The sequence below is a fragment of the Choristoneura fumiferana genome, chromosome 21 (assembly GCF_025370935.1).
Source record: "Choristoneura fumiferana chromosome 21, NRCan_CFum_1, whole genome shotgun sequence".
NCBI lineage: Eukaryota > Metazoa > Arthropoda > Insecta > Lepidoptera > Tortricidae > Choristoneura > Choristoneura fumiferana.
In genome coordinates this window covers 958,253-985,752 of record NC_133492.1, presented here as the reverse complement: position 1 = coordinate 985,752, position 27,500 = coordinate 958,253, and the positions used below count along the sequence as shown (strand labels likewise).

At 37.8% G+C, this 27,500-nt stretch overlaps 1 protein-coding gene and 1 long non-coding RNA gene across 4 annotated transcripts in view; one reads left to right on the top strand and one right to left on the bottom strand.

Moving 5' to 3' along the window:
- Window positions 1–25,555, bottom strand: part of LOC141439914 (cytochrome P450 6k1-like) — a 32,100-nt gene extending 6,545 nt beyond the window's left edge. The window contains exons 1-6 of one of the 2 annotated variants that reach the window (XM_074104371.1): window positions 25,331–25,555; window positions 8,326–8,488; window positions 7,725–7,925; window positions 6,095–6,247; window positions 5,551–5,735; window positions 5,042–5,190 (exon numbers count right to left, since the gene is read on the bottom strand). In XM_074104371.1, the coding sequence (XP_073960472.1) occupies window positions 5,042–5,190; window positions 5,551–5,735; window positions 6,095–6,247; window positions 7,725–7,925; window positions 8,326–8,484 (847 nt within the window). In that variant the 5' untranslated portion in view covers window positions 8,485–8,488; window positions 25,331–25,555. Of the gene's footprint in view, window positions 1–5,041; window positions 5,191–5,550; window positions 5,736–6,094; window positions 6,248–7,724; window positions 7,926–8,325; window positions 8,489–9,060; window positions 9,328–25,330 lie in introns of those variants that run through there. The other variant, XM_074104370.1, reaches the window with a different exon arrangement.
- A 121-nt stretch (window positions 25,556–25,676) lies between these two features.
- LOC141439532 (uncharacterized) lies at window positions 25,677–27,120 on the top strand. 2 transcript variants are annotated; one of them, XR_012452602.1, is made up of 4 exons: window positions 25,677–26,058; window positions 26,147–26,247; window positions 26,320–26,472; window positions 26,563–27,120. It is a non-coding gene; the product is annotated as an uncharacterized lncRNA (long non-coding RNA). The 2 variants fall into 2 exon arrangements; XR_012452601.1 differs by having other exon boundaries at window positions 25,677–26,247.
- The last annotated feature ends 380 nt before the right edge of the window (window positions 27,121–27,500 follow it).

Below are 27,500 nucleotides of genomic sequence, written 5' to 3'. Positions count from 1 at the left end.
TCATTATAAATAGAAATTTTAAATTGCTTACCAATCACTTCAAATAAGAATTGCCGTAGAAACAGGGCCTCCTTACACGTGTCAGACAGCGCCATGTATTCCGCCTCAGTGCTCGAAAGAGCAACAGTCTTCTGTTTTCTGCTTTCCCAAGAGACTACAGAGCTTCCTATTTTAAAAACAAAACCCGTGTAAGAACGACGATCAGTCTCGTTCGCCGCCCAATCAGCATCCGCATATGCGTTGATAGTCAACCCAGTCTTTTGAAAAGTTAAGCAAAAATCAATCGTGCCTTTAAGGTAACGAAGTATCCTTTTTGCTGCCTTCCAGTGTGACTCGTCGTAAGCCTCGTTGAACTGGCTCAGCGAGCTTACAGCGTGAGCGATGTCAGGCCGCGTACATACCGCAATGTACATCAAACAGCCTATTAAGCCACGATAGTCATTAGTACATTTTCCTTGCGTAGACCTCACAAGTTTTACACCAGTTTCCATCGGTGTTCGAGCAGGTTTGCAATCTGACATATTAAACCTGTCAAGAACCTTCTTGATGTAATTAGATTGGTCTAACTTGATTTTCGCATCTTGTCTCCGAAGTCTCATGCCAAGGATATGACTAGCTGGCCCTAAATCTTTTATTTCAAACTCTCTATTGAGTTTTTCTTTAATTTCCGACTTTTGACATCCAGCTGATGAGAACAAAATTATATCATCTACATACAGGGCGATGATCATCAATGAATTGTTACTCGATTTCACATACACACAAGGTTCAGAATGTACGTGCTTAAACTTCAGAACATTAATTAATACGCCATTTATCTTTTCATACCAAGATTTTGAAGCCTGTTTGAGACCGTATACTGCCTTGTTCAGTTTATATACTTTATCTTCTTTTCCTTTTATTTTAAAGCCTTCTGGCTGTTCCATGTAAACGGTTTCTCGTAGGTCTCCATTTAAAAAGGCTGTTTTAACATCTAAATGTTCGATGTCCATATCGAATTCCGCTGCTAGCGCCAATAATGTACGGATCGTAGAGTACCTGACTACCGGGGAAAACGTCTCTTGGTAATCTACACCATATTTTTGCGTATATCCCTTTGCGACTAAGCGAGCTTTGTATCTCAGTATTTCACCGTCAAGACCGAGTTTCTTCTTGAAAATCCACTTACATTTTACCGGTCTTTGCTCGTTTCTTCTGTCAGTCAAGGTCCAGCATTTATTGTCTATGAAAGATTTATACTCATCTTCCATCGCAGCTTTCCAGTTCTCAGCTTCAGCACCAGTCAATGCCTCCTGCACAGTTTCAGGATCCTTTGCTTCACTACGCAAATTGTGAACTAAACAGGACTCCTCTGCAGCTTCCTCATACTCGTCAGTCGAGATTCCAGAGTAGTTTTCTAACGTGGAATCACCTGGGGAGTAAGTTAAATCGGCAGGATCATCTGGAGTATCGCTACTCTCGCTTACAGAATCATCTACTGTGATGGTACTAATTCTCTGAGCGTTTGTAGGAATTTCACTAACTTCAGACGTATCAGAGCTCACATTAGAATTATTAAAATTCTCAACACGACGTTCAACATTGTTACACGTCAATTCATGTGTACAATGTAAACCAGGAACCTTATTTTCGCCGTCCCAAAAAACATTTTCTAAAAACGTCACGTTTCTTGCTTTGAAACATTTGGTTGGACATGCAGGATCCATCAATCTGTAACCTTTTGTTTGATCACAGTATCCCACAAATATGTACTTCTTAGCTTTCGGATCTAATTTATCCCGTTTTTGCTGAAGAGCATAAGCTTGACAACCAAAAATACGTAAATGAGAAACATTTGCCCGTGTACCTGACCAGCGTTCCTCAGGAGTACACCCCATCACTGCTTTAGTGGGCGAGCGGTTCTTGAGGTAGACAGCTGTATTAACAGCTTCTGCCCAAAACTCCTTCTTCAGACCAGCATCTCGAAGCATGCAGCGTGCTTTCTCCATGGCCGTGCGGTTTCCTCTCTCCGCGACGCCGTTCTGCTGTGCTGAATATGGAACCGTAGTCTGGTGTTGAATCCCATGTGTCTTCAGAAAGTTCTGAAAATTTGAATTAACATATTCACCACCATTGTCACTACGAAGTATTTTGATCTTTTTATCAGTCTGGTTTTCAACCAAGGCTTTAAATTCTTTAAAATAATCAAAAACTTCATCTTTACATCTAAGAAAATATACAAACGTCTTCCTAGAAAAATCATCAATAAATGTCAAAAAATATTTTGATCCACCAAACGATGCACACGGCATCGGACCACATAGATCACTATGCACCAAGCCTAGAAGTTCACTGGCCCTACTTTCAGATTTCTTTGGGAAAGGCAATCTAGTTTGTTTTCCCTCAATACAAGAAATACAATTACGAAAGTCACTACTATCATATGATATTCCAGTTGCCATACCTTTTTTCAACAGCTCCATACTCCTGCTGTTCAAATGGCCTAGGCGACGATGCCAAAGTTCTTGAGTCTGCGAAGCGGTAGACGGCGCACGCACAGCCTGCTCAACAGCAGCCACACCCTTCTCCTGCCGCAGCACCTCGCTGTCACCTGTATCTAAACATAAAGATACGGACGCAACCTTCGAGGCTGCCACACTACACAAAGCAGACCCTGCTTCTATGGCGTCGAGTTGATAAACACCATCTCTCAGTGTAGCGGAGGCTAGGACTTCCTCACCGTCACTTACAATGCACCCATCAGAACTAAACACAACATCGTAACCTTTCTTTACCATAGCGCTGACAGATAACAAGTTTACAGACAATTCAGGAACTAAATATACATTACTTATCGTCCTTACACAATTATCTTTCAACGTAACTTGCACCGATCCACGACCAGCTGTCATCAAGACATCTCCGTTGGCTATATTCACTTCTTTAGGCTTCTCCTTTTTAAAATCAAACATCTCACAGCGATCATTGCACATGTGACTTGTTGCTCCGCTATCTATGTACCAGACGTCTCGCTTGATTCCCACAGACAGAGCTGTTATCAATGCCTTTGACGGGGACTTGACACCGCTAGAACTCGAACCCGGACTACGTTGCTTACCGCCTTGTGTTTTGGTGCCGGACTTTTCTGGGCAATCCTTAAAATAATGTCCTGTTTTCTTACATTTAAAACACTTCGGCTTAAACGGTTTTCGCACAGCAAGCGCGGTCCCGCCGTCACATTTATTCCGTCGTTGGTCTTCTTGCAGAAGTTTTCCTTTTACGGTTTCTGTTGACAGCGTCACATTTGAGTTTTCTAACGCCATTATTAACGGTTCATACTCAATTGTCAATCCACTCAACATAATGACAGCGACAAAGTCATCATCTAATGCTGAACCAATATCACTCAGCAATTGCGATGTTTCCATGATTTTATTGATGTAGGAATCCATGCTGTCACATTCGCATAATTTTGTAGCGAATAGCGTTCGAAGTAACGCTAATCTTCGACATAGACCCTTATCCTCGTATGCCTTTTCTAGGTTTTGCCATGCTTGTCTCGCCGTCGTAGCGTTTCTTATGTTCGGGAACGCTACCGGTTGAACCGACAAAGCAATCTTCGCAAGCGCTTTTTGAACCTTTTTAGAATCTTCATCTTTCGCTTCTTTTTCTCCAACATAGTCCCACAATTCCTCATGAATCAGTATCATCTTCATCATATATTTCCAGGTATTATAATTACTTACGCCAGATAATTTTTCTATTGAAGAAACTGAAGAAATGTTTGACGCCATTTTTACGACGTATCTTGGACTACAAGAGATAATATTTTTCCGCGAAATGATTAAAACTTGCTATAAAACGTGCGTAGGTCCCATAACCTGATAGATATTGTATATTTTAGGTAAAACAAGCTTTAAACTGAAGAAAATAAAATGTATTCAAAAATAACGTGCTACGCGACAAGCAAAAGAATAACGAGTGACTTTGTCACAACCAGAAGAAACAAAGCTTTATAACTAGGTTTACAAAACACCAAAAAGTTCCAACAGGCAGTTCATTGCTCGGCTCGGTGGCCGTGACTCCGCGAGCAAGCGCCAACTTGTCAGTGGGCGCGCGAGAAATTGAGGTTCCTACCCTGCCTACTTCCTTTTCTTAATAATAATGCTTTCTAAAAGTATCGCGATTAATACGACATGAAATAACTAATTAGGTACCGAATAATTCGTTCAAGTTTGTAGTCATATATTTATTGTAATTTAAAATAATAATGCTTAAATACATAGACAGACACATTTTAAGTAGGTTTAAATAAAAATATATGATTAACGATTACATTTATTTACACATTTAAGTCATACCTACATACCCTATAGTACTAGGGTTTTGCGATAGTCAGCCCTGTGCAGCTTACGCACACATTGACGCGTGTACAGACATCGTCGTGCCTATGTAGATTCAAGAACGCGTATTTTGTATGGCGTGTCCGCCCTGTGCCCGTGAGTTCGTCTGCGATTAATTCATTTATCGCTTTCCTACAGGAACTAAGCAATTTTCCTGAATAAAACTACTATTATGTCTTTCCCCGAAACATGAGTTATTTACATACAAAATTCATTAAAATCGTTTAGAAGTCATTGCGCAATTGAGTAACAAACATATTGTTAAAGTTGTTGACAAAACAAATCGTCGAGTCAAAGTTCTACATCTAATTGCGCGGCGTTATCGACAGATCGAGCGCTTCGGGAGAGAATAATAATATATCAATAAATCCCAAAAATACGTTCGCGTTTATCAAGCAAGGCAAAAGGCAAACAATCTGACTGATTGAATATTTGATTGAACAGACAAGTGACATTGACAAGACAACAATAATATTAGTAGGATTATTCCACTAGCAAGGATGAATAAGCTTAATCTATTTAACAAACAAGTACCAGTTGTTGATGCTTAATGTTTGATGGTTTGCTATGGGAGAGACCTGTGTCGAACAGTGGGCCAACATAGTCTAATATAAATAATGCTGTTTTGATATGACTAGATCATTATTATTTAAACTCACCTTGTCCTTCATCAAGTCCTTCTTTTTTCATCTTTATTAAAGCATCCAGAAGATCTGACTTCTCGACTTTGTTTTTTATTCTGTATTCAATGATTTCGTTAACTGTTTTTTTGAAGAAATCCGTCGTTTTCTTCGGGAACAGTGAAAATCTGCGGGAAATATTATGTCAAAATGATTAATATTCGCAGAAAAAATATATTTATAAAACAAACCAGTTAGTGATGAGTAATTAGGAGAATATTGCAAAAAAATACCGTGGTTCTGCAAAGTCCAAAAATCAATGATAGGCAAAAAATAACTTTATTTTTCATATAACTTCTATGTAACTAAGGAACCCTTATTTTGAGAATCTGATTCACATTTCGCTGTTCACTTGAGCAACAAAAAGGTTACTATGATAGATACACAGATCACCGAGAGCAATAGCGTGAAGTACTTTTGACACGGGTACCTAAAACCAGAGTTCTCTAAAGATAAAGTACAAACAGATAAAGATAAAACAGATATACCTGAAGATATCAACAAGGCCAGGCCAGAAGAATATACTGAGCCAACACATCCCACGGTACACATCAAATTCCTGAAAGGTGCGAGTAACGGCGCGAAGCACGCTGTCCCCAGTCTTCACAGAATCCGTCTGGATGCCAAACGCAAATGTCCCAAATATATCCGTGGTAACGTCAGAGAAAAGAACCTGAAAAAAAATAACATTAAGTTAAAACCAACACTAAGGATCAGCACTAGGCTTTGACGATCGGTACTAAAATTATACAGTTGTGTGTACATAATACTGCAATAGAATTGGTGTTGTGTCGGTGACATGATTTTCGGCTCGGCTCAAGACCAAAAAGCGAAGAATTCTTTACGTAAACTCCATAAATAAAGAAGAAAGAAGATAAACTTAGAAACAGAATGCGTCATGTTTGTTGATGACATGTCACTAGTAGTCACTACTGTGAGAATGAACGCCTCTTGTTGTACCTTGTAAATGTACTTAAGTAAAAATTGAAGTACACCCTAAATACTTTGAAGGTTCTCTCGCGCAATACATACCCTCAGATCAACAGGCTTGTTTTCAGAGTTGTACTCTTTGATGCGGTTGACGACATCTTGTGATTTTCCTGTGGTGAACTCTTGCATGGCTTTCAGCTTGGCCGCAGTGAAGATATACGTCAAGCGACGTCTCACATTCGTCCATGTTGGATCCTGTTGGAAAAGCCTGGATAAATGACGTCTCTAGTTTATTTTGTTGTCTGCGACCACTGCTAATTCCAACTTAAAGAATACTTCGTTTCGGTTTTTTATAGAGTTTCATTGAGGATATTTTTTTTAAGTTAAGATTATTAAAGTCTCTGACATCGACATCAGAATAACAATATAGTTAAATACTACACGGGACTTCTCACGCTAGTAATATTTACCTCGACGTTTCGACCACATTGCAGTGGCCGTAGCCACGAGTGGTGTCTACTCTAAGTCCCGTGAGTGACAAGTTATAATGTGAATCGGCCAGTCACATAGCCAGCAAATATGGCTTTCTACTAGACTGGAGGCCACGGGCCATTAAAGGCGCCGGAAAAGACCACAACCAGCAACTAGCAACTCAACAGTGTGTGAAGTGGTGTAAAGTTTCCAATCCGCGCTGGGCCCGCGTGGGATCTAGGATTCAATCCTCTCAATTTGAGTTGTAAAATTTAGGTCAGTCAGTATGGGGAAGTCTGAAACTCATAGTCAAAATACCACCACCGGGACTTATCACGCTAACATACACGAGTAATGTTTACCTCGACGTTTCGGCAACATTGCAGTAGCCGTGGTCATGAGTTGACTGAAGTGTGGGGTGTCAAGTCTGCCTAGCAGCGCGAGTCTTTCGAACTACCCGCACTTGGTAATTTTTATTTGTCACCTTGTCACCCCATCGCACATTCATCCCGACGCCAACACTAATTAATAACAGTATTCCACGAAGATGAAAGCTTATATCCATCGTCCCGGTTGTCATTTTTCTGCTTTTTTATTTCAACTGCTTCACGTACCATTCTTGAGTAAAAATGACGTTCCGTGGACAGAATTTTGGGATTGTGAAGCTCAATCCAGTGGTTTGGCCCTGGCTCCAACAAATGGCTGACTTATTTACCTGGCGATTTTTAACAGCTGCAATATGTTCCTTGACCCTCTCCGCTATATAAGCTTGTCTCAGCTTTAAGTCTGAAACTATAACATAAACGAGGATCTGTTCTTAGGAACTATGTCACCGATTTTAGTAACAAAAAAAACTGCATCATACATTTAAAAAAAACTTGTACTCAGCTGGAGAATTGCACCCGGACGTTTTGTAAAATTAAAACTTACATTATTAAAGAATATGAAATACAATGCATTTTATTCATTCTAGATATCGTGTTTAACTGTAACATTTATTGGTCATGACCTAAACTATCGATATCCAAATAGAAATAATGTAAGTTTTATTTTTCAAAACGACCTGGTTCGATTTCCAAGCTGAGAACAAGTTTTTTTTATGTGTGAATGCAGTTTTTTTATCTTAGGTACTAAAATCGATGACATGGTTAATAAGAGCCAGATCTTCGTATGTCTTATAGTTTCAGATATTCCCATACGGACCTATTTAAATGTTACAACCTGTGCAGGCCGTGATGATGATGGAAATAATTCTACTCACGTTAACAGTAAAGAGGTTCTGAGATCCAATAGGGTCAGACTTCCCGGAACTGATATATCTGTTCCGGAACAGGTCGCTGTCCTGGATAAGGACGCGGCGCGCGATCTGAGGGTCGGCTACTACCAGCACAGGCTTCCAGAATACCCAGATGCCGACCAAAGGCGACGAGTGCTGCAAACGAAGGTCACGCATCCAAATGCCCTGCGGAGTACAAGGTTTTATTTTTAATTTAGCATTTTTTGATACACTGATTGTTGAGTGACCTATTTTGTCATCAAACAACTACATCTGTATCAAATTTCAAGTCGATGCCATTAGCCGTTTGAAGAGTTCCGTCTTGGAGAAACGGACCTGATTAGACTACCAGAATTTTACTACCAGATAATTTAGTTATTATAATATTATTATTATCTCTGCTTGGCACCATATTTACTTAAGTATGACAAATAAGATTTTATTTTAAATCTCATATTTGTATTTATTTATTACATTTGTACTTTTTTTATTTTGAAACATGGTTCAAACACTTTTACAGGCTTTTAATATTGTACTTTAAATTTGCATTATTATATGACCCACTTACGGTCTTTCATCAACTTACCACATTTTTTTTGAACAAGAAGGAGAAGCTGCCGACTATGGGATGCGGCGGAGTGTGCGGGATCCCTCGCCTGGCCCAGTACTGGTTGCGCTGATGGAAGAGAACCGCCAGCCAGCCCAACAGACCGGCCAGCACAGCCGCTAGTATCAACAGGAGCATTGTGCTGAAAGAAGATGCTTATTTGAGCTACAGCAGAGTTTTAACTACACACTAACACAGGTGGAGTAGACGGGTGCTAGAGAGGAGGCCAAGAACGGGACACAGAAATGTGGGCAGGCAACCGATGCGTTGGACTAACGATCTTGTTAGAGTGGCTGGGAAGAGCTGGATGCGAAGGGAACAAAACCGATATAATGGCGTGCTTTGGAACAGACCTACACTCAGCATTGGGTGGATAATGGTTGAAAAAGAAGAAGAGAGAGAAAGAGAGTTTTAAACTTAGTTTTAACTTAGTAGTTAAACTTTGAATGATCAAGTGCTGCTGTAAACAATAACTTCAACTATATGTATATCGTATTGTAAATTATAATTTTAACCGACTTCAATTTATATATATTTGCATGTATACTTATGTACATAATATGGCAAATAAATGATTATGATTATGATTATGAACTCACTGGAAGAACAGAGAAATCGATTGATTCGGTCATAGTTGGCGGTGTAAATTACCAGTGATAGATTTCAACTGTCGCTAACGGAAGGAGAGGAGGGGGCTACCCACTAAAAACCTACCTGTATTTTCTGTTGCCGTGTTGCAGGTTCCCTGGGAGAGCCAGTTGACACCAGATGGTTATATGATCCTAATCTAATCCAACTCAACTTGGTAATATTGAAGAATGACCACTAAGTCAAAATAATATAATTAAAAATGTGTTAACTCTAATAGCTTCAGGAGTACAACTGCAAATCATATGTTGTCCGCGTAAACAAACATTTATATCCCAAGAACGAGCGGTATTAATTCGACGGCAGCAAAGGGTAAATAGATAACTACAATTTTTACGATATTCATTTGTTTGTCATCTTAAGGTGACTTGTTTTGAAATATAAAACCAATTAGGTTTGTGTGTAGACATTTACGTAAAGACGCCTTCCAACATATGAAATTTATTAGATTTTGAGATTATTATTAGATTTATTAATAACCGTTAGAGGGTCAAAAAAATGGGCGAAAAAATATTGTGACAATACGGATGCCAAATGAAAGCTAACAATTTTATTAGTATATTCCAAATATAATACAACATGTTAGAACACATTTTTAAGTTACTATTTACACAGGGACATCACATTCAGAAATTTAAAAAAACTCAACTGCCTTAAAAAAACTGAAAATAAAAACAAAATAAGCGTTAGTTACTTCTGAACAAAACTGATCTATTAATCAAAAAAAATCAAAATGTTTAATTTATTTTCATAAAACAGGACCCTATTTCACCCCGCTGACAGGTCCGACTGCTACCCCTTCCCTGTCCCTTTGAAAATACGCGTCTGTTAATCACAAAACACTACAATTGTAACGTAAATCTGACACAGCTTTATTCTCATGTCAAGATTTACCGACAAATTTACAAATATACTAGTATGTCGACTAGGAAAAATAATCCTTGTTACACAACATTATCATTTCAAATTTATATACACATAATAGATCGTCACTCGACATATGTCACTGACAATTGTCACGTTGGTGAAATAGGGGCCAGCTGTACTATAAAATTGCGATTCCGTAGATAACTGTTTTCTTCGTGTTCCCAGAGGTCACTGCTACTTTGATTGTCCACAATCACACTACTCCAGTATAAAACGTAAATAAAATACTAACTAGTGCAATTTAACATAGTTAGTCTTTAAATTGATATACTAACAGTGTTTACATAGGAAATTACAATAGATATTTATAATTGTTCTTATTCTCTATCTATAATTACTATTTGAGAAATACTATATTCAACTTTGTTGTTACTATAAAACAAGCTTATTCTGTAACTTATGGCTGTTGATTCTCAGGCTTTTAATAAATAAACATTAAACACGTCGAATAAAGTTAACTTCTCTAAGACCCTAGTGGCCTAACTCTCATATCAAACGTTTGAATAGGAACTTTATGGATAGTCTAAAAAATAAACAAACGTAACTCACTTTTGCACTTCTAATGTAAGTAAGAATGAATAGGAGAGATTTGCAAAATCATGTCTTATTTTATAACTATCGATTTCGTATTACCTTCGTATGGTATCATGCGAGTAGTAAAACCCCAAATCCTAGAGAAATTTACATATTTACTACTTTACCTAACGCACTAACAATATCAAGACTTCCATTTGATTCTATCAAAAACTCGGCGTACATTACGCCGTCTCCAAGCCCCATTAAACCATTGTAATCATAAAGGCGCAATGGGAGTGGTGTCGGGGGGAATGCTCGATTGTTGAGTTTGAGTGTATATCGGGGAAATGCTCATTGAATTTCATAAGATGTGAGATTACAAGTAGGGCCGTGTTCGAACTTGCTGTTTGCACATAAACAAGTTTATGTATTCCGGCGTAATCATTGGCGTTATGTTTACTGTATATTATATCATCAATGGGTTAACCGAGTTTCTATTCATGCGAGAGGAACTGATAAACTATGAAAAGATGATAAAGATAGTATTCATCTGCAAAAAAATACTAGTGCTGCAATACGGGAACCCGATTCGCACCTGTATAGGATCAAATTAGTTCAATAAATAGTTCAATTACTTAAGTAACTGCTGTGAATTGTAAATTCTCTGGTCTCCGCGATACAGGCCCAGAGTCTAGTGCGGACGAATGATGAATCTAAATTGTAACCTTGTTATATTTCAAATAAATTCTTTCTTTCTTTCTTCTTCTTTTTTAAATAAAGCCGAATATGGGCAATCAGGAGAAAAAATCCGTGTAGTTTTGATAATTGGTATATTTATACCAAGGATGCAATCAGCATCCAGATGAACTTACTAAAATTCTTCAAGGGTGGGGGGTGTGCTAAGGGTATAAGGGGGGGTTGAAGGTACCTTTTTCAGGTTTTCCCTCATATCTCGAATATTTGTACGAGCATTATGATTACTTCGGACAAAAGTTTCTACATAAAATTTCCTACACAATTGGTCATTAATTTTTGCTCTACGATCAATACTTTAGGAAATAGAGGGTGTTTAAGTCAATAAGGAGTTGAAAAATAGACAATTTAAGAAACGATTAACGAAGTAGGTTTTCAAATCATCATCATCATCATCATCGGCCTCTCCAGTTGCACGCCACTGAGCACGATCCTCAGCCAGTCTCATCCAGTTCTTGTCAGCTACCCTGCGAATTCAAATATTGTTTAAAAATAGAAAAAGCAAATTAGTTCATCTTTATTATGTTACTCATCGTTTTCTACATCGACATTACCGTCTTCTCCTCCTATGACATCTACATGTACACCGTTTGTACATGAGCCCATACTAGACTGCATTTAATACAGACTTTTTCTCCTGATTTTATTAATTTTCTCACCCTACTCGATATTGAAGTTTTATACCTCATAGTTCAACAGTAGGTTGGTATACCGGGTGTGGCTTGTAATATGAGCAAATAATTAAAGCATAGATCATACTCGTGAAACTGAAAAACAGAGAGTTCAGCGATTTTTAAAAATAGTTAGTTTTTTAATTTTTATTACACTTTTAAGTTTATTCGAAGAAGCAATGTAAAGCAAAATGCTTTATGTTAGTAGCGTGACGTCTGTTGTGTTCTAGGATGGCTTACATTGATAGCAGTATTTAATTTGTATGAAAAAAGGAAGATGTGATTATGAGGTAGCATTTGCTCGATAGTAGCATGAAATGAAATGAAAATGAAATTATTTATTTTGCTGGAACATCACAGGTGGTACTTGTACATGTTAGGTGGGTGACATGAATGACTACTTACATGAATGCATGCTCCGCCATAATATGGCACGCAAAAGTCTTAATCTATCTAATGTCAATTAAGTCACACAAATTTCATTAAAATAATTACAAATTATATCAAAGAAGTAAACAAAATTACTTAAACTAAGTAATGTCAAAAGAAATAAAATTATTACGCAATTACAAATTAAATACAATTCTAGTCTATTCATACAATTTATCAAAATATTCTTTAAGACTGTAAAATAAATTGCTTTATGTCTTCATTCAAAAAATTATAGATGCTCTCTTGCTACTAACGAACATGTGTAACAGTGTCTTTAGGGGCTTGGAAGAGTCGAAATCACAGTAGTCGAGCAATATGTTTTACATTATAATCCAAATTATTATTATAAATGCGAAAGTTTGTAAGTCTGTTTGTTTGTTACCTTCTCACGTCTAAAGCACTCAACCAATTTAGATAAAACTCAGTATATAGATAGTTTGATTCCCGAGAAAGGGCATAGGATAGTTTTTAACCCGGAAAATTTCATATTTCCCGCGGGATAGCGTTAATGGAAATCTACGCGGCTGGAGGCGCGGGCAATGAACAGCTAGTTTGATATAAGAGCAACGAATTTCCTCTCGAGATTACACTGGTCCTACACTAGGCTAAGCCTGCCTCGTATGTAGGTAATTATAAAATTTTATTATATAGAGACCTAAAAAAATGTACGGTACCCACAGCGCGTTTCTGGCTCGTAATTGGCCAGTTTTCTTATGTTTTAGTTCCTCGCAGAAGCGGGAATTTATACCTCTATTCCTTTAACAAAATATTGGACTGTCGAAATATGAATTGTTTGAAACCATGGCAAACTTGACACTCGGGCAGGCCAATCAACCTGGCCCGGGCCTGGCCCAATTGGATTTGGTCTGCTTTCTGTGGAAATTGAATAATTCCGATTCCGTCTTCCTGTTTAGCCTCGCCATAGGGAGTAAGTCCATCAAAGACGAAGCAATAAATATAAAACAAAAAGTTTGTATATAAACCTATACAAAGTTAGGAAGGAATTTTATTTCATTTCATTTTAATATTAGTACCTGGGCGACAGAGCTTTGCTCTGGCTAAAACTCGGTAACAATTGTTTTCCCAGAGAAAAGACCAAGTTAGATCGACTTTTCATCCCCGAAAACCCCTACGTACCAAATTTCATCGAAATCGTTGGATCCCCGAAATATACGACCGGATGTCCAAGTGGTTAGAGAACCTGACTACGAAGCTTAAGGTCCCGGGTTCAAATCCCGGCCGGGGCAGATATTTGTATGAATAATACGAATGTTTGTTCTCGGGTCTTGGATGTTTAATATGTATTTAAGTATGTATTTATCCATATAAGTAATTATTGAATCAGGCGTTACTTTGCGGAGGTCCATATCAATGAACTAAAAGAATTTCCTTGCTCACCCGCGACCTTACGATAGCTAAGCTTATGCAAAATATGCGTGTTCATGCAGTTCCTCCACCTCCACACTTTAAGAACACATATATATATATCCGTATATCCGTGCTAAATTACAGCTTTCTAACATTGATAGTCCCTGAGCAAAGCCGCGGACGGACGGACGGACAGACAGACATGGCGAAACTATAAGGGTTCCGTTTTTGCCATTTTGGCTCCGGAACCCTAAAAAGTCGTAATAAGTGATCTGATCTATGACCTCTCAAGCAGAGGGTCATTGGTTCGAGCTCGGGCTTGGACCTCCGAGTTTTTCTAAATTTAAGTGGCAAATTATACTTGAAATTTACCATACTTAAGCTTAACGGTGCAGGAAAACTTCGCAAGGAAACCTAAGGTATGAGAATAAAGTATAGAATAAACTTACCAGTCAAGCCAGAGAAAGAGTTAGCCAATTTTCTCGACAGGGCAAAGCTATTGGGTAAGGCTAGTTGTATATAAATATGAATTGAATCGCTTCGTTTCAATGGACGATGGCCCTACTATTCGGTTAATTTAATTCCGTTCTATGATGTCAGGCGGCTCGATATTTCCTGCTTTCATCGACAAATTATATTAGACGCTTCCCAGACAATATGTCAGCAGAGATCGAAGGAAAAACAGAAACAAGGTAATCGTGGCATTTGCGCCGTTACGATTATTCGACTGTTCAAATTGCTGAATGATTAACGTGTTGTAATTTGAATTGAAATCTTTTGATTCAAGTAACAGGTTTGATGGTTTTTTTTCATTTTGTTAATTATTTTCGTGTTCAAAGGGCAATCGAAGCTGTGTTTGGGTCTCTGCGGGATTAAATAAGGAATGAGGAAAACCCTATAACTAAAGTTAAAGATGTACATAGCTCAGCAAGTAGCTAGCACTTTGAGTTTCTTTTTATTCGACTGTCAACGGGCAAGTGGGTCTCCTGATGGTAAAAGATCACCACCGCCCATAAACATCTGCAACATAGAGGCCTAAGATGGGATACCTCAAGTGCCAGTAATTTCACCGGCTGTCTTACTCTCCACGCCGAAACACAACAGTGCCAGCACAGCTGCTTCACGGCAGGATTAGTGAGCAAGATGGTGGCAGCAATCTGGGCGGACCTTGCACAAGGTCCTACCACCTGCAATTGAGTTATTCCTTAAGCCATAATGTGTCTTTCTTTTGCTCTTCTGGAATGATCGCAAAGTGCGCACGATTTGTTACAGATAGCAGCAACCAAGAAACCAGGAAGATTATGATAATGATGACAATTATGATGACAACGACGATGAAGAAGAAACTGAAGATGGTAATGATAATTAACTTTGAGTCGGACTAAAGTGATAACGTTAGAATTTTACTCTATCAAGAAAATAACGATAAGATGTTACATATTTAGCACAATGTAATATTGCTTGTAACAATGTATCTTCGAATTATCCCAGAATTTTTCACAAGATGGTTGTACTCATTTAAAAGAAAAATAGCGCACTGCATCTAAGCCATGACTACACTTTGAAGACCTGGTTAATGCTGCAGATCCACGATGCATGTAGGCCGCTTCCAACCAAAGCAATTTGTAGGTCTATGGGCAAGACAACAGTCCAACAGTGGACGTCCTAGATGACTGATACAATGATGATGATGACAATGCACCTTCTGAAACATTCTGGAAGAATTTGATGACAACCTGGATGGATAGAAAATCTGGTACGATACCTGTGAGTCGTAAGCATGCAGCTATAAAAACTTAGTCGATACCAAAACATCAAAGCCCAACTTTAAATAACTGGGGTCATTTTATGGGACGCTAAAACACAAAACACCCCGATATTCTTCAGTAAAAATCCAATTAAGTTTTTATGATGCAGATGTTTCCAGAATATTGTAATATCATGAATATTCAAAACTTTACCGTCGACTTGCGGCTGAATTATTTTAGCCGTCAATATCGCTTAATAGCATTACGCTACCTTTTCTTTCATCATTGCTTTAACTAACTCAAAAGCCTTTAACTTTACCCCTTTAGCTTTAAGATTTTTTCTTAAAAAAAAAACCGGCCAAAAGCGTGTTGGACACGCCCGAAATAATAGGGTTCCGTAGCCATTACGAAAAAATTAAGTAATATATTTCTAAGGAGTTCGTATTTTATACGGAATCTTCCATAGTTTAAGTATATTTTATACCTTAGGCTGCTATTTACTCTTAAACTACTAATAATTTTCAAGCAAACTTAACCGTTATAGTTTTCCTTGAAAGTTTGATATACTTACTACCTTCCTGAATTTTTAAATTTTTTTCCACCCGTTTAGATTTTAGAGGGAGGGGGGGGACGCTCGATTTTAATGAAAATTTGCACTTTAAAGTTGAATATTTCGCAAACATATCACTGAATCGAAAAATTAGTCTAGCAAACCCCTAATGCTTTTAAAAGACCTATCTAACGATACCCCACACTATAGGGTTGGATGAGAAAAAAAAATTTTACGTCTATGGGAGGTACCCTAAAAAAGTTATTTTTTTATTTGTTAGTGTACCATTTTGTCGGCATAGTTTACATATGCAAAACCGTGCAAAATTACAGCTTTCTTGCATTGATAGTCCCTGAGCAAAGCCGCGGACTGACGGAGAGACAGACAGACATGGCGAAACTATAAGGGTTCCGTTTTTGCCATTTGGCTCCGGAACCCTAACGAGAAAATTTCTTGTTCGCTCCACGGAATCAAACCTGCATCTTCCATACGCGCCAAGCGTTGTGCCAATATGCAATCCCAACGAATCCAGCCGAAATTTCGATCACTGCACATTGTAGTGTTATGGTCAAATTCAAATTTGAATATTTTGATGGGTCGTAAAAAAATAAAGTTATTCTTTTAACAATTTTTTGTTCTCGGGTGTACTGGACAGGATTCTCATACCTCATAGCTATACACTCCAAGTATGTTACCGTTAAAGTCTAAAATACAAATCTAAAATAAAAGCAATCGCAGGAAGCAAATAAAGTGAGGGAGTAGCAGATAAAGGCCAGAAACAAGTTGGAGAAATGCAATACAAAGGGTTCGGATCAATGGTAACGGAACATTAAAATAAAACCGGCCAAGAGCGTGTCGGACACGCCCAATATAGGGTTCCGTAGTCATAACGAAAAAAATCAAGTAATATTATGTGCTTTATAACACAATTAAAACACTTACTACAGTCTTAAAATCTATTACCAGAAAAAGAGCGTATCTTCACGGCACTTACGTTCTTTTGTTTAGAAGCGCAGTTTTTCGGCAATAACTCAAAAACGGTATATCCGATCATGTTAAAACCAATTTTTGTTGAAAGTATTTATTACGCGTTACCTTTTCATATTTTTTGCATATTTTTTGGACAAATGGTTTACAAGATAGAAGGGGGGGAAACAATTTTTGCTACTTTGGGAGCGATTATTTCCGGAAATCTTCACTTAATCAAAAAAGTTTTTAAGAAACTTTACTATATTTTCAAAAGAGCTATCGAAATATGTGCCACACGTTGATGCGAGTTTTTTTTTTTTTTTCAATTTCTGTTACGTGTATGGAGCCCCCCCCCCTATAAATATTTAGTTTGTAATTTAACAACAAAACTAATTATCGGCTTAGACAAGACATCTGTACTTCAAATTTCATTGATATAGGTAAATCATGTAGTTTTCGAGTAAAATGCCTGTGACATACGGACGGACGGACAGACAGACAGACAGATGGACTTGACGTTTTTGCCAGTTTGGCTCCGGAACCCTAAAAATAGGTTCAGCCAAACACGAGATACCTAATCGCGGACAAGCATACATACATACATACTACTTACAGATCAAATTGAGAACCTCTTTTTTTGAAATCGGTTAATTAAAATACACGCAATAGTAATTAAAGTTTAGAAATACAATAATAACAATCTTTATTTCTCTTACAAAATAACCAATCTAACTAACTTATAGGCTAGATATAATATACTAAGGGAAACATGACATGCTTAGAATTTTATTTTTTATAATTATTACTAATCATATTATTATTACCTTTGACGATTTCAATACAAATTCTTTTAACTGACATTTATGTAAATTATAATGTAATGATGTATTGAATGAATAAATTGACTAAACTAAACTAAACTATTTTTTTTACCTGAACTAGGAAATTCCTCTGTTTCAGGTGTAAAAAAGGTATTACATAACAAAGAAATTAAATATTTAATCACATGTAAATTATAATGGAAAGTTATAGGATATAATGAGATTATAAATTAACTAACTATTATCATAAACTAATTTAACTTATCTATATTTATCAGAAATAAGGAGCTTTAGTCAAATGAAGGAGACCAGGGAGTGGTATGCGCAGCATAGGACGTCCACCAACGATGACCGACGGATCCACCCGAAGCAATTGGAGGTCTATATGGGGGGGGGGGGTTACATCCTATATGGCTGATACGACTACGATGATGATGATGATGACTCAAATGATACAGAATCTCGCTAATAACAGCAATTTCTTCTTGATTCGGCAAAACTAATTCTGAAGGCTTATGCCTAAAATTTATAACGAAGTTTCAAAAAGAAACCCCTAACCGCGTAAGTTATTGTCCGAATTCTCCAAAATTTCCGAACGCTCTGATAATATTCATCAGGCAACTTCGGTCGCGCGAGCGAAATATGAAATTCATGTTCAACACATTAATATTTAATGGTTCCTTGAACTTCGGCAAACAATTTGGTGCTACGAGATGTTTTACAATTTTTTGTTTATGTTAAAACATGCAAACGGAAGAATTCTTGTGTACGCTTCGAATTATATATGTTTTAGAGCTCCTGTTGCAATATAACGGCTTTCACTAGGTGGATTGATGACATCGTGAAAGTTGCGGGCTACTGGTGGATGTAGTAGGCGAAATATCTTTCTAAAAGGAAAGATTCTTGAAGATGAAGGGTTTTTGCCTGTGCCGTGCCTGGTTTTAGAATAGGATGGACCCATCTTTTCCCGTGGGTGTAAAGCGACTGGGAAAGACCTGATGTGAGAGTTGGTCAGCAACACTTCCTACTACTAAATCGAGAGTTTCCTGGTCAAACCCAATAACTCGATCTAATAATTCTTCTAAACTTCTACATGTTCTTTTTTCTACAGTCAATTATTTCGACTTATCGGGTTCGACCAGGGAACTCTTGGAATACGAACTCCGGACACCAATGCCGTGCGCAAGGAGAAATCACCACACTGTATTTTTTCCAAGAAAGTCGTCGTGAGAGTGAGAAGCGTGGCAGATATGTTTTGTTCCGGAAGACGTTCACTCTTGAACAAAAGCCTGGTAATCATCTTCTTCTTTCAGTGCCTCTTCAATCCTGAAGGTTGGCCGTTAGCTTTTTGTACTCGTCTCTATCAGCAGCCAGCCAGAACAGCGGTTTGACTCTTGGATGTTCCGCAGCCACGATTGTTTCCTTCGCTCAGCGCGTCTTTTTCCGTCCACTTTGTCCATTATTATCAACTGCAGCAATGTATCTGTCGTTCCTGAGGACGTGTCTAAGATTTTCTATCTTGCATCTACTTAGTCTGGTAGCAGGAGATCTGATCAATAATTTTATCATGTCACTGAATGACAAACTACTCACTGATCTGTTTCTGGGATATTATCAAAGCACTAAACAACTCTGGCGAAATGAAAAACGAGTTGCCTTTTTTGACTGAATTATATTAGGTATGACATTAGAATAGTTCAATTCCGTTGAGTTTCCAAAACATCAACACTTAGCGCTAAGCTCGCAACGTCGCTGCAGAAATCTTTGTAAGCATTTCCCTAATTATCAACGCTTGAAAACTTAACTCTTATTAGGAAAACCCTTGAATATTCAAACTTCTGTTTAAAGGAAACTCCGGAATCAACTTGCAGCCGTCGCTTAATTTTCAACTCGCTAATACGTAATTTGAACTTATTTCTAAAGTAGTTCGCGAGTTAGAGATACACTTTGTACTAGATAAGTAAGGAAAGTAAATGGGGCTTTATCTCAGTTATTATTAGTCAAATGGCTTAAAAATATAGTGAACCAGCTTGCCTCTTCTAAGTCACTCTCGTATATTCATGTGAGGGTTTACCCTTGAAATTTCGACAAACTTTTAATCGAATATCAGTTAAAAATCAACGTTTCCTATTTTTTCATTTCATCGAATATTCATTATCTCGAATTATTAAAACGAGTATTTTTAAATCACCGATTTTTAATTTCTGGAAATATGATTTAATAGATAATACAAAATATCTATAATACTAAAACTACTATCAAATTAAAATAAATAAAACTAAAACTTTTAATTAAGAAATAGAGGTGGGCCTCTTGGCATGGTGCCCATCGCGCAGGCAACTTGAACTGCGATTGAGATTCTTTGTGCGAGAAAGCTGCCGGCGCGAGGGTTGCCTGTTGCCTCTTTTAACCTATTTAATAGATAGTTTATTTGGCAAGGAACCTTTTTGCTATTAATGTCATGATGCATACATTTTCCAAAGAAATCATAAGTTGAATATAAAATGGTGCCACCTTGGTACGTGTTTCAGTTTCTTCGAATGTACCTTCCTATTTGGATTTTTGTTGCATTTCGATTCCTAGAAGCATCGGTTGATATTTGCCATGCGTAGTTTGCTTAATTGACTTTCCTTTATACTTCTCTGTATTGCAATATTTGTAAATACGAGAAAAAAAAGTATTGTAAATCAATAGTGCGATCGCCATACTCAACAATACATCAAAACGCATGTACGGTCATTTTACACCTTTAATTTTATTATTGTGTATACATAATAGATTTTCCCATTGTATGAATTTGAGAATACAAAAACATCTTTTGAAAACTTAAACTCTATACTACATGAAGGGTCCACGGAAAGAACATGCCTAGTCACCTTTTTTTAAAATTGAGATTTAATCTCATAATGTAGAGCTCACAAAGGACTACCACTGAATCAAATAATCTGAAAACAATATAAAATCTATTTTTTTATGTTTTAAATAAATGGTAACCATACCTAATTGTTCAAACCTTCTCTTCTCTTCTTTCAAACAGCTATAACTCAAAAAGTTGCTTAGGTGACTAGACACGTTCTTTCCGTGGACCCTTCACATACATGCGCTTGACATTTGGTAATTTTAAGAGATAATACAAATATGTCTGGCATATAGCAATCCTGTACATACTTTTTTTGTGATCGACAAATGTTTCCATACATACATTGATCAAGTATCGTCAACGGCGTGAGTCGGCGTGACTACATTTTAAATCAAATCGAATATAGTTACTAACTCAATTATTTCCGGTGATAATTTGTGACACATCACATCACATGATGCCTGCCTTTTTTATTGCCACGTGAAAAACTTTTTGCTATGCAGCAGTACTCATACGAAAAATCGAAAACGAGTCACACAGAAAGAGAAATACCTAAAACATAATGTCATTTTTATTCTCTTGTATGTATATGACAAGTTAATAATGTTCCAATCGACACTTCAGAAGTGAATGAGAATCTTTTAACCTTATAATAAAAATATTGAACGAAATTGAAAAAGATTCTAATCAAATGTCATGTTGTTTACACATTCGTTTTGCTTGATATACGAAGAGAGTTTCACTCGGTCAAAATCAAAGAATAAAAAAGTATTATCTTCAATTTGACTTCAAACCTAGTAAAATCACCTTAATTTTTTAATATAAGCGGGATTCATTTATTTATATATAAAATAATATAATTAAGGCACGCTATCGCAGTTCCTGCCAGCTGGGCTGCTGCCAAAGTCGAATTCAATAATAAACGGTTCAGCAACATAACAGTTACTGATAACTAAGTGAATAAATCATCATCATCGTATTAGATAGCCGTAGGGCTCCCCCATAGCACAAAACGGAATTATAATTAAAAGAAAAATGAAATAAAGTAAGAAAGAAAAAAGAAAGAAAATACATTTACTTAACACCATAAAACAAACATAGAACAAATGAAGACAGAACAATAGTACAGAAGTCAATCTCATGTATGCACTTCACTTTTCATACCTACGCTCGGCGGTCGCTTTAGTGTTGTCAACTATGGGTTATGCACAAAAACTATCGTGGCAGTGGCACTCCTATCTAGTTGTTTGATTTATTGTTGAGAATGAAACGGGACGAATGGAAATATAAATGAATAATAACTAAAATATTTTAATGTTTGTTATTGTTATAATTACAGTTAGTTATTTCAGTCAGCCTCTGTACTCATCAAGACAGCGTAGGGGAAGGTCGCATCGAGAGATTAATAATGTGTGGTTAAAGTCTATGTTAATATTTATGTATTCTCTATGTAATTTTATCGGAGGTGCTTATAACATCTCGGTGTTTTATATTTTAAAACGAAGTGATCCTAAAATGATTCTATAGTTATTTCCTTTTTTCCGTATTCCGTGGTAAAAACAACACCTTATTTGAGCTTAAAGCATGATATTCTCGCGTTCAAAAGCTAGTCTATCTCTTTAACATAATTGCAAAAGACGATGTCTATTTCAAAACAGAATCAGTTGTTTCCAGTTACTGAGAATCCAGGCTTTTCAATAGAATTTTTCAACTTAGTTTCCGGGCGCTTGCTTAGAAATTGCTTTGTTAATTTTCTTTAACTTTGCCAAATATTCTAGAATTTACAAATATCTGACAAGAGAAACTTCGGCCATTATATCTGGAAGTAAAGGGTTATTGTTAAGCAAGCTTTTAATCTTAGATAAAATATTCATCTGGCGAAAAATATTGATTTTCAATGATAGGTTTAATCTGCCCTGAGACTGCTTGTCGAAAGAGTATACAGTATATTTTTCATTATTTTAATGATTCCGGAGATCAAAAGGCAGTGCGCAAACCCATGAACAAGTTGACAACCTAATTAATAATATACCCCATAAGGCTCAATCAAAAGAGAGAAAAGGGAAACGGACTTCTGGGGGGGAAGAGGGAACTCTGGAGTTGCTAGGAAATCTTTAAGCGCCACCTCCCCGCATGGAACATCCCATGCGAAAGTTGGAAAGATCACGCGAAACAGAGATGAGAATGGCACACATGTAAATAAAGCTGTTACAGATTTTGAAATGTATCTCTTAGAACGTCTGGAAAGTCTGGATGCCAAACGCATCATTGTAGATATCTGCCCGAAGCCTTTCTGCACTTACACATAATAATATGTATTAAATATATATTACAATTCAGCTCGTTTGTGGTGCGTGTGTCGGGAGCTAGTGGGGCCCATCGCGAGTGCTGCCAGATCTAGCTGAAAGACGTCGTGTTTCGGCGGTTCCGGAGTATCATAACGCAGACTAATACGACATCTGGGACCTAGATACCACCTTCCATCTCTCATTTTATTCTGGTTTTAAAAATTTTAACCTCCTCCCGTGTCAAATTTTTAACATGAGAATTTAAAAACTTAATGACAATCAAGATAAGTTGACATTTGGGCAGACTATGTTAAAAAAATTGTACGCGGGGTCTCAGGAGGGTATGCAAATATCATGTCAATCAGTTCAGCAGTTAACGGGTTAAAGCGGAGTAAACAAAGATGATTTCTCATTTATATTATTGTATTAGTAAGGATCATCATTATCATCATCATCCCAGCCTATATACGTCCCACTGCTGGGCACAGGCTTCCACTCAGAACAAGAGGGCTTGGGCCATAGTTCCCACGCGGGCCCAGTGCGGATTGGGAACTTCACACGCACCATTGAATTGCTTCGCAGTTTTGTGCAGGTTTCCTCACGATGATTTCCTTCACCGCAACGCTCGTGGTAAATTTCAAATGTAATTCCGCACGTGAATTTCGAAAAACTCAGAGGTGCAAGCCGGGGTTTGAACCCACGACCCTCTGTTTGAGAGGCGATAGGTCAAACCACTAGGCCACCACGGCTTCGGCACGGCATTAGTAAGGGTGTGTCAAACAAAAATGAAAATTTGTCCCGATAATATTATATCTATACGATATATGAACACGAAATTAGCTAATCCATTTCCCGCGATTAAAACCCAATATCACGGTAATAAACGATGAAAAAAGCATCAGGTAATTAACGAATATTCCTACCATAATTACTAATACGCGTGAAGCAAGTTACGCGTAAATTGATTAATTTAACGCAATAATCTTATATAAGAGATAGCGAGAGCACCCTCGATTATCGTGGAGTATCTCAACGTTCTCTAATTAAATAATTAAGATTTTTGAGCCGCCTACGTTGAAATATTTAACAACAAATTAATAGCCCCGAGCGTCACAGTAATAGGGTTCATGAAACCGGGAGAATAAATACGAGTTCGGATAATTAGGTAATAAAAAGCCGTGGTGGCCTAGTGGTTTGACCTATCGCCTCTCAAACAGAAGGTCGTGGGTTCAAACCCCGGCTCGCACCTCTGAGTTTTTCGAAATTCATGTGCGGAATTACATTTGAAATTTACCACGAGCTTTGCGGTGAAGGAAAACGTCGTGAGTAAACCTGCACTAACCTGCGAAGCAATTCAATGGTGCGTGTGAAGTTCCCAATCCGCACTGGGCCCCCGTGGGAACTATGGCCCAAGCCCTCTTGTTCTGAGAGGAGGCCTGTGCCCAGCAGTGGGACGTATATAGGCTGGGATGATGATGATGATAATTAGGTAACAACCCTTTAATTATTAACGCCAGTGTGATGTGAGTTTTTTGTTGTAGATTTTTTGCCACAATGGAGCGGAGAAGATTATGCTGAGGTAAGTATTGTGTCCAAGGTGTTGACATTTCTACCCGACAGCCTGAAGAAGGGTTATGTTTTTCGAGCTCTATGTATGTATATTTCTGTGGTCCGCTTTGTAGCCTAATTGGCTGGGCGGTTTTCAACATACGAGGTATAATAAAATTCGTCGAAACTGTCCAAGTGAATTAGGGTCTATACTTACCTTATATTTTAAAATTGTGTCCGCAAAAAAAAAGACAGGGAGTTTTTTTTTTACTGTAGAGAGAGAGAGAGAGAGAGTTAAGTTTGGATAAGTGCAATATTATATTTCAATACAAATACGTATTTCTATGCCCTTAAAACTTAGACCTAAGGTGACATGTACAAAGTGCAACATGATGAAATAAATAAATAATAGAGTGAAACATTTATTTACACATATTTGACACACACAACACACGGGTATCCAATGAAAGTTAATACATAATAACGTATATATACAAATTACAAATTTATTAAGTAACAACAAGGAACAATTGAATTGAGATCAAAAATATTACAATAAAAAAAAATTGCCCATTCCAGTTGTGTCAACCTATATTTTTTTATAACCACTGTACCAATTTCGATATCGAGAATAGTGTTATAATACTATGAAAAATTACAGTTTTTTAGCGGTAATAGTCTCTAAGCTAAGCGGTGGACAGACGGACAAACGAACAGACAGACATGGCAAAACTATAAGGGTTAGGGGTTAAAGATTAGGGTTATGGCAAATAATGAAACTGAACTGGTTCCATTTTTTGCTATTTTGGCTACAGTGTAACACCCGAAATCTGGTATTACGGTTTTTGGATGCGTTCTTCGGGCAAATGGGTGATTGGTACTGACCTGCCGTATGAAGACGTATCCCTGGCTCATGATTTGAGTACCTTTCTGATTCTATTTGTCTTCCAAAGGGCATGGTAAGCGGGATAAACATTGCAGCCACTGATACACTTCGTATATGTGATTTTTACACTGCAATTGACCAACTGCTGGCGGCTTATCATATCACGACGATCCTTTCTTTCTGTAGAACACTACGAAGTTCACATTTATCTCGTAAAACAATACAAAACCTTTTATTTCCCATCGTAAACAATCTCATAGTATGATATTTCGCCGGGAAGGTCGAACTGCCAAACTGACAGCTTCGCTGACGTTTGACAGGTCGATAAAGATGGTGCTACATGATATTGATTGCCGATTTTTGATCTTTAGTTTACAATTCTAGGTTTCCGGCTGCTGTTTAGTTGCTGATTCATTTTGTATTGACATCCTGCGATGCGCTGCCATTCTTTTGGGAGCAAATAAACACTTTTCTTTCTTCTTCTTTTTGTTACGACTCGATATTACGCGACCGAGTGAAATGTCTTTTTGAGGTTGGTAACACGGCGATGTCTTTTTGAGGCGGTCGGATTCTACCGGCCATTTTGGCAGGATGACCGGCAGATATTGCAACGGGAGCGGCGTCTACATGCTTTTGTGGTTCTAAAGTGGAATTCATGAGTGCTTTTCGACATCCACGTTATATTTGAGCCTAGTGGTAGCTCCATCCGCCGCCACCGTGCTGAATCGTGAGTACTAACAAGTGGATTCTCTAAACTTTGACCGGCGCGCTTGTCGATGAGACGCCAAGTTGATACGTAAATTATTTTGTTTCAGATTCCTCATGATGATTCCCTGACCCTCTTTTAAACTAATAAAACACAGCGGGCCCGTGTCTAAAGGTCGTCTATATTATATACTGCGTCGTAACGCAAATGGTAAGTGTTACATAAACGCGCTGTGAAGAGGGCGTCGGGTAACTGGTGTACTAAGACATGTACTTATTTCAGATCGTCCTGCGATCTACTCAAACACAGTGGACCCGTGTCTAAAGGCCGTCTATATTATATACTGCGTCGTAGCGCATATGATCGTTAGACGCACAACTCCAACACCGCGGCCTGTGTCTAAAGTCTAACCTCTTCTAGTAACCTACCCTTATGGTGAGTGTCTTGAACATTTTAGCTTGACGCTTCGGGTTCAAATAGTGTTGTTAAACATTTGCACTAAAGTGAGTTTTTTCTTCATTTTAGGGTGTCAAGTACGGGGCAAGGAGTGTTGTGTGTCTCGTGGTCATCGTCTAGCGAGGGGCGAGCAAGCGGCCGTCGATCTCCGAGGACGGGCTGTGCACGTGATGTTACTCATTGCTTAAACTTTCTTTATTTAAATTCTTGTTTGGGGAACCGATCCTTACACCCTATAATTTAAAACCAAGCGCCTCTTTTGATGAAACCACGTAGATAGGAGTTTAACTTGCAACTGCAAGCGTGTCCTCATGTTACTACTCTAATTTTAAATAACTATTCTCGACCTGTAACCAGACCATTTAGGTCTTACATTGTTAATAAATGTGTATAACCTGATTGGGTATATTTGAGTATCCAAATATAGGTAATTAATTTACTACTCTAATTTTAAATAAGTGAAATAAGCTTTACTTAAGGCTATAATTGTTAAGAAAGGTGCATAACCCTATTGGTTATCCAGGGATGAGTATTTGACTTGCTACTCTATTTTTAAACCCCTGATTAGACCTCATTTAGGTCTTAAACTTGTTTTCAACGGATGAATACACGACCATGAGACGAGAATTCCTAGTTTAATTTAACCAGTCCTGTTTGTGGTGCGGCCAATCTTTCTACGGCGCCCAAGGTTATTTCGGCCGTACCCTCAAGCCAGCCGATCGCACGACCCTACTTCATGCCGCGCTAGCCGGAGCGGCCCTGGGTTTTGGGGTATCCTCGTGACGGACCCCAGGGTGAAATCACAAATACAAATAAAATAAGACCGAAATATTCTCCGTTACAGTGGCGTTCCCAACGTTGGGCTTGAAGGATTTATGGTTTCATTCTCGTTCTCATTAGTGTATATAGGAGGGTGTAAGGATCTGGTACATGCATTAGCTAATAATGTTTGTGTTTCATCTAAGTACATGCTTATGTACTCTAGTATGCTATTACTTGTACTTCTA